We start from the raw sequence: 8,111 nt of genomic DNA on the forward strand, positions 1-8,111 counted from the left end.
TTATTTTTGTTTTAAGTACCCACCTCATGAAAGTCACCCTTTTTAATCCAGCCAACAATTGTAGCCATTACAGTTCAACATGTAGGTTCTATACATTGTTAATGTCACATTTTCAGCAAATGGCATTATTGTTAAATGCTTTGGCCATTTAATTCATTTACAGACAACCCCCTAAATGTATTCCCGCCCACACACAGCATGACACATTTACAACAGCTAGTTTTTTAAAAACCTTTATTTAAGTAGGCAAGTCAGTTAAGAACAAAATCTTATCTACAATGACGGTCTACCCCAGCCAAACCCAAACGGTGCTGGACCAATTGTGCGTCGCACTATGAGACTCCCAATCACAGCCGATTGTGATACAGCCTGGACTCAAACCAGGGTCTGTTGTGACGCCTCTAGCATCGCCACTCTGGAGGCCCAAGTTTAAACATTTCACATTTATTTAATTTACTCAATCTGTTTATTAGTAGTAAAATAATAACTCGTACAACTGGATTGGTCATAGGGGAATGTTGTCATTGCAGGAATGAGAAGGGACGGGACGTGTACAGGTGACATTTTCTGCATTCTTTGGTCCTTGTCTGACATGTGGTCTAGTTAGTAGACGTAGTTAGCTGTGTGCAGGGACTGCATGGAGGCCTGGTCAGCGCTGATCACCACTGTGTACTCTCCCTTGGAGGCAAGGCCATTGCTCTGAAAATGTACATTTGTGATTCAGTAATCAAGGTATGTGGTTCCAGAATGAAGCATTGAGAGCGAGAAAGGAGACCGCAAATGGGACACTACTTCAGGATACAAGAAAACTACACCATACAATAGTGTTCCAATGATATTCATGTAGCCTGCACCTCTAAGCAAGGTGTCAACCCTACCCTAAAATAGCATAGCCCCTCCATCTTACCTTGGCTCTGGAGGTGAAGGCATCCTGTGCCGCTTTCTTGTTGGCGGCCTTGCCTTTCCAGGCGGCGAGGGCGGAGGCCTGGAGTGCACGGCCGTAGGAGAAGGAGAGCTTCCAGGGCCGGTGCAGGGCCGTCTGGTTCATGGCGTTCAGGTTCTGAGTGGCCTCTTCCTCGCTCTGGCCTCCAGACAGGAAGGTGATGCCTTGGGGTGGGGTAGAATGTTTAGCAATTTGGTGATGGTTTCATTTTGGCATCATCGATCAACCAAATATACAGTTTTTACTTCAAGTTTCAAGTCTACCTTTTCACCTAACCTCACCTGTTTGGGACAATCACTGTGTTGGATCACATCCCAATACTTACATTACCATCACCACCTCGACAAACCCCCAACCCAGTCTCACCAGGCACGGCGGCAGGGACAGTGCGCCTCAGGGCAGTGACGGTGGCCATGCCGACCTCCTGGGGGGTGAACTTCTTGGGGCAGGAGTGTCCGGCGGTGACCATGTTAGGCTTCAGCAGGGTGCCCTCCAAGTAGACATGGTGATCGTTCAGGGCCTTGTACGTGGCAGCCAGAACCTGGTGAGGGGAGGGTTGGGTTTAGAGAGGCGTTTGGTTCAGGTTCAGTGATGTGAACTTAAATTGGGGCATGACTAAGAGGAGAATGAGGGATGAGTTTGTAATTCCATGCTGGTAAACCAGTACAGCACTGGCTTTGTGGAAGGGAGAGAAAATGACAGAAATGTGATTCACGAGTGTTTAACTGAAGGCCAACAAAGTATTTGAGAGGACAGCAAGGTTATGATCACCTTCTCGGTGACGTACTGAGTGCACAGCAGGTCATGGTCTCCATCAGGCAGAATCTCTGGCTCCACAATGGGCACCAGGCCATTCTGAGGAGAGGACAGTTATCACATGTGGACACAGTATATGGACAAATCTTGCCTTTGAGGAATTTCTCAGTTCATGTGTTAGTTTTGTGCGTAAAGTCAGGTAGTGTATACAGTAGCAGTACTGTGTGTCTAAGACAATTTCCCCCTCTGAGACATTTTATCCTACCCTAAACACTACAGTTTTAAAACAAAGTTCTCATGGCATGCACACACCTGTTGGCAGATACTGGCGTATCTGGCAAGTACGTTAGCGTTCTCTGCAATGGCGAGGGCTGAGGGGCAGGCGTCTGAAATCTTGAGCACACACCTCCACTTGGCGAAGTCACAACCGTCCTTCTTGTACTGAGCACAACGCCCCGAGAGTCCATCAAGACCTGATGAAAGAGGTTTATATAATACATTGCTTCCATGGTCATGCCACCATGTCAAACTGACTAAATGTGGGCTAGGGAGATTGGAGAAGCTGGTTGATTTTAATGTATAGCTTTAATGCATTTGTTACTTAGAGTTGCAAAATAAATGAGCTATTCTTACCCTGTGTGGTCATCTCTCCATCTGTTCCATTCAGACCAGCTGTGCCATTGTCCACCTAGAAAACAAACGGTCAAACTATAACCCCTTTCCTAGGGTTGGGTGGTATCCAGATGTTCATACAGTGGTAGCGATTTTGTACCATACCGGGGTATGTATAACCAAAAGTGCACACAGGGGGCGCTATTTCCCCAAACTTTTTTATGGGGGGGGCACAATACAATTTTAAAAATCTCATTTTATTAGTCACATACACATGGTTAGCAGATGTTATTGTGAGTGTAGCGAAATGCTTGTGCTTCTAGTTCCGACAGTGCAGCAATAGCTAACAATTCCACATGTTGGGTTCCGAGAATGAAATATGCTTATTCAGGTCACTGAGGGAGTGCTGAGGTTTAGAGGGTCTAGTCCAGAAGTTAATGGTTATAGGAGGAAGGTATATAGTGTGGGCAATTAAGGTTGGAATGTGTTGAGTGCAGGGAAGCGATTACATGTGGCAGGCATTGATAAGGGGAGAAAGCCATGGATCAGTGATGAGTGGGGTTGAGGTCAGGTCACCTTTAAGGGAAAAATACAAGTTTATGGCCCGTATCACTTAGTGTCCTGCCTAGCAGTAAAGAATGATGTGTAGGAGGAGACTCAGCCTATGAGGAACGGTTAAATATCAGTGCTTGTGTGAAAATGTTTTTGTCCGATGCAGCTGTATTGACCCTCTGGGAGAATAAACTTGGTTAAGCTTTCATAGTGTCCGTTTAGTTTTTACTCTGAGAATTAGAACCTCAACTACCTAATACACACATCTAAGTAAAGACATGGAATAAGAATATATACATATATGGATGAGCAATGACAGAGCGGCATGGCAAGATGCAATTGAGGGTACAAAATACAGTATATAAACATGAGATGCGAGATGTAAACATTATTAAAGTAGCATCATTACAGTGACTAGTGATCCATTTAAAAAAAAGTGGCCAATGATTTAAAGTCTGTATGTAGGCAGCAGCCTCTGTTCGTGATGGCTGTTTAACAGTCTGATGGCCTTGAGATAAAAGCAGTTTTTCCAGTCTCTCGGTCCCAGCTTTGATGCACCTGTGCTGACCTCGCCTTGTGGATGGTAGCGGAGCGAACAGTGGTGGTTATGGTCCTTGATCTTTTTAGTCTTCCTGTGACATCGGGTGCTGTAGGTGTCCTAGAAGGCAAGTAGTTTCCCCCCGGTGATACGTTGTGCTCTGCTTTTTCCTGAAGTCCACAATCATCTTTGTTTTGTTGACGTTGAGTGAGGTTGTTTTCCTGACACCACACTCCAAGGGCCCTCACCTCCTCCCTTTAGGCTGTCTCGTGGTTGTTGGCCATCAAGCCTACTACTGTTGTCTGCAAACTTGATGATTGAGTTAGAGGTGTGCATGGCCACACAGTCATGGGTGAACAGAGAGTACAGAAGGGGGCTGAGCACGGACCCTTGTGGGGCCCCAGTGTTGAGGATCAGCAAAGTGGAGATGTTTCCTACCTTCACCACCTGGGGTGGAACGTCGGGAAGTCCAGGACAAAATTGCACAGGTCGGGGTTGAAACCCAGGGCCTCAAGCTTAATGATGAGCTTGGAGGGTACTATGGTGTTGAATGCTGAGCTATAGTCAATGAACAGCATTCTTCGATAGGTATTCCTCTTGTCCAGATGGGATAGGGCAGTGTGATGGTGATTGCATCGTCTGTGGACCAATTGGGGCGGAAAGCAAATTGAAGCGGGTCTAGGGTGACAGGTAAGGTGGTGGTGATATGATCATTTAGGCAACAGGGATCTTGATCGAGGAAGGGTTTGAATGTCTCGGCTGTAACCAAGAAGCTTGAGCTTGACATTTAGACACTTAGCAAACATAAATGCATAGCTTGAGCCCTGAGCTGGAAATAATTCATTTGACACATCATAGATTTCTTCGTTATACTTAACTTAGCAATAAGTGGTGGCATAGCACACACTTTCAAAATACCCTGATATATACAGTATAGAGCCCAAGCCTACCCTTTCCCAGTAGTGTTTGATTGTTATAATGCCATTATATTACATCACACACAATCTTGATAAGTGAAACCGGTATATACTCCAGTAGTGAGTTGTTGGGCATATGATTATAACTGCCTTCACCTAACCAATCTTATCAGTAGACTATGGGAAGAGTGTGGCCATGTCCAAATACCCATACTTGCCTACTACATAATTAAACTGCATACTAATTTCAGTGTTTGATCTAGTACAATTCACTTCCCTGATCAAGGATTGAAGGATGGTATTGCTGGTCCTCTCACCTTGATGCCGACCACAATGCCCTTGTCCTTGATGACCTGGGGGAAGAGGACACCCTTGTCAGACTTCTGATACAGTGTCTCGTGAAAAAAGATGATTCCACCAATGCAGTTCGGGTCAACTGCAGAGAACAGGAGGTCGCGGAAAGTCCTACGGTTCTCCTCAGTGTTCTCTACGTTAATCTTCTGCAGGCGGTTACTCATGGTGCCTGGACGGAGAAATTGGCAGGGAAGAACATTAGTGGCATTTCAGGGGGGAGAACAATGCCTGCAAGAATGACAGATTCCTGCAACTTCTCAAATTAAGGCTACCTCCAACTCTTACCCTTCAGATGCCAAACCCATACAGGCCACCACTACTTGCTGAGAAAATACAACACCCACTTCGCCAACACCCTCTCCACCCCACTCATCCAGTCCTCCATGGCCAGTTTGGCCTACTCACCTGTGGACTCATCTGCTGCCAGAATGCCCTTCCCTGGAGCCACGATCCTCTGGGCTATGTCAGAGAGTTCCTTCTTCTGCACCGGAGAGAGGGATGGGAACTGGGTAGTCATCCTGTGTAGGTGAGAAAAGTCAGTTAACAGAAAAAAAAGCAATTTAATAAATTCAATCCAGTAACCTATATTTAGTTACGTAGGCTAATTTGTCTTGATGGTGGTTCAAGTGTAGTTTATTCTCAGACACTGACAGTACCCACCCCCGTCTGTACAGGACCTTCACCCTCCTCCCTCAGCAACTGTCAATATATGGCTTGAAGTTTGAACTTTAGTCTGAAAGCTGGGGTGTATTAATTATGTCGATTCTGTTGAAAAAACGTTTAGCTCAGTTGGGTCTATAAAAAAATAAGTGGATGGATGAAGTTTGAAGGAACCGAAGACTTTACTCCACTTTAGAACATAGAAAAATCGATGATGTATATATGTGTAGCTTGTGACAAACACGTCACCGATTTTTCAGTTTGGAATGGCAACGTGTTTAAAACATTACATTTTAACTGATACAACTTTGTTTAATAATGCTTAGCGATTAACCGACATTTATCTTTTGTCGGTTTATTAAACAACTAATTGACCGAGTTCTGTTCAATCACTTGAATTCCATTTAGTTCTGGGGTTTTTTGTGAGCCCAACGTGCCTTTTCTCTAGAGAAATCAAATAATTTACGAGAGAAATCAAGTCAAGAACTATGTGGGACGCTGGGCTGAAATTAGTTTTAGTTTTCATTAAGAAAATATTCAACCTAGTTCTGCGCAGAAGAGTGGTAATTAGCTACCATAATCAGCGCCTGTTTCCGGCTCCGACAGAGACTGATCAGAGATTTATATATAATGACGAGATGCTAATGTCTCCGCCCTAAAAATGGGAGTCGTTGTCCCAAAATAACCCATAAACGCATTTTGGCAAGAGTGAAACCTCTCGCTTCAGCTCTTCCCCTCTAGACATATACTATTACGCTTGCTTACGTTCGATAGACTGCATAGACAGCATGGGAGAGGAATGTACACAACTAAATGACAGGTTGAAAGTGTGCTATATCTACTTTGAAGAACTAGTAAAATGATTGTCAATGACAGCGCTGCAGCATAGGCATACACAGGTTGGCTAAAGACAGTAAACCTGGGGAGCACAGATTACGTTAGATTTGTCTGGTTGGCTGCCAGACACTACCTGAGCAGAAATGAGATGACTGCGGAAATAAAAATAGTCAAATAAAAACGAATATACACAAATGACATTTGATTTAATTTCCTATTATTCTATTGATGTCTACCCAACGTGGACCTGGCAGACAATGTAATAGTTTCAATGTTTTGGCAGTAAAAAAATGTGTCTTATGTCTGTGCTTTGTCGCATTTGTTTTTTATCCCAGCCCCCGTCCCCACACGAGGCATTTTGCCTTTTGGTAGGCCGTCATTGTAAATAAGAATTTGTTCTTAACTGACCTAGTTAAATAATGTTTACATAAAAACATTATTGACTTTGGAATTTCCATTAAAAGCGCCAAAAATAAGTTTGTCATTATTTTATAATCCATTTAATGTTTTAAAAATAATAATTGTAATCGAAAACAGTGATTATCCTAATAGAACTGAAAACGGCCTCGAAATGCATTAATCACTCAGCACTATCGTTTGTGTACCCAACAGCTTTTACGTCACCTTTAGTGTTTGGTAGAAAACGTTTTGCAACAGAATCTGCGTAATGAATACACCTCTGATAAATTACCCTCTCCCTGGGACAAATAGGTTTACAGTAACCGGGAGTCAGTCGTACCATTTAAAATATAATTCAAAGAGCATTCCGGAGGACCAGAAAGGTATATTTTGCCAACACATTCGCGATAACAAGATTACCCTACATAATTAACACAAGTTAAGCCAGCCAGAATATAAACGCAGGTAGAACGCGGATGTAAATGTACATTTTGTGGGGCATTTCAGACTACCTAAACGCTGACAATCACGCGCTGTCGAGTTACATGATTTCAATTATATACGTGTATATCTACATTTGAGATAAGCAAAAAAAAGTTATAGGCTTACACTTGCACTACAACGAGTTAGCCTACACTGTTTTGACTAGACAGAAGAGGTATCTGACGCATGGGTTGCGGAGTTTCGCATACTTCATCGAGCCTAAAAAAAATGCAAACTTCCAAAGACTTTCTTGCAACATCGGACTGAAACATTGTAACCTACTACAAATCCATTGCAACATTTCAGAGCATCTACTTTCAGCGCTGCTGTCCACCGGCAACCTTTCCCAACGTTTTAGTACGTTTAGGCTAAGCTTGAAGCTGAAAGGAAAACTTACTTAAAAATATGACAAAGTCAACACCGACAGCTGCAGAAAATGAATAGAAAAGGGGTCTCCTACTTCCAAGCAACAATTATGACTAGTTGAGAAGGCCGATTCCGGCTTACAAAGCATTATTTATTGAACGGGATGACGGAGGCGGGAGGCTGCAATTGGTCGAGAAAGTCGGACGGGGGCTTGTTAGTGTATCAATGCATCTTTTGTGGACTTTGAGTTTTATCAGAAGTTGATAGTATGACTTCCAAGATAAAAGGAAGGCCATGTATACTCAGGTAACCCTTTGTTATACATTACAGCACGCGTTGAGTGCATGATGATGGTGTGTGTGCGCCTTAAAATAAATCCAGATAATATTTATTATGTTGCTTTTCAGGTTTCATACTGTCTTGTCTATCCTGCTGTTGTGTGTGTGTGTGTGTCTGTGTCTGTAGGCTACATCTGTACATCTGTCTGTACGTCAAATCAAAGTTAACTGGTCGCTTACACAGTTTAACAGATGATATAGCGGGTGCAGTGAAATGCGTATGTAGCTAGCTCCTTACAAAGCAGTAAAATGTCAACAACAAATACACAAATAACAAAAAAAATAAATACAAGAAATATCTGAATGAATCCAATAAACAACACGAATAGCACTGTAACAGTAATTCAAACGCAATA

At 43.2% G+C, this 8,111-nt stretch overlaps 1 protein-coding gene across 3 annotated transcripts; it reads right to left on the reverse strand.

Moving 5' to 3' along the window:
• Positions 1 to 217: 217 nt before the first annotated feature.
• LOC110488635 (fructose-bisphosphate aldolase B) lies at positions 218 to 7,604 on the reverse strand. 3 transcript variants are annotated; one of them, XM_021560928.2, is made up of 9 exons: positions 7,449 to 7,604; positions 5,078 to 5,190; positions 4,636 to 4,841; positions 2,333 to 2,387; positions 2,012 to 2,172; positions 1,715 to 1,798; positions 1,310 to 1,484; positions 908 to 1,107; positions 218 to 699 (listed from the first exon to the last, which is right to left on the reverse strand). In XM_021560928.2, exons 2-9 carry the CDS (start codon positions 5,187 to 5,189, stop codon positions 604 to 606), a joined length of 1,089 nt encoding a protein of 362 aa, XP_021416603.2. In that variant the 5' UTR covers position 5,190; positions 7,449 to 7,604; the 3' UTR covers positions 218 to 603. The 3 variants fall into 3 exon arrangements, with proteins under 3 accessions (XP_021416603.2, XP_036798646.1, XP_036798645.1); XM_036942751.1 differs by lacking the exon at positions 7,449 to 7,604 and adding an exon at positions 7,334 to 7,352; XM_036942750.1 differs by lacking the exon at positions 7,449 to 7,604 and adding an exon at positions 5,333 to 5,876.
• Between the last annotated feature and the right edge of the window lie 507 nt (positions 7,605 to 8,111).

Source organism: Oncorhynchus mykiss, chromosome 14 (assembly GCF_013265735.2).
Source record: "Oncorhynchus mykiss isolate Arlee chromosome 14, USDA_OmykA_1.1, whole genome shotgun sequence".
In the NCBI taxonomy this organism is placed as follows: domain Eukaryota; kingdom Metazoa; phylum Chordata; class Actinopteri; order Salmoniformes; family Salmonidae; genus Oncorhynchus; species Oncorhynchus mykiss.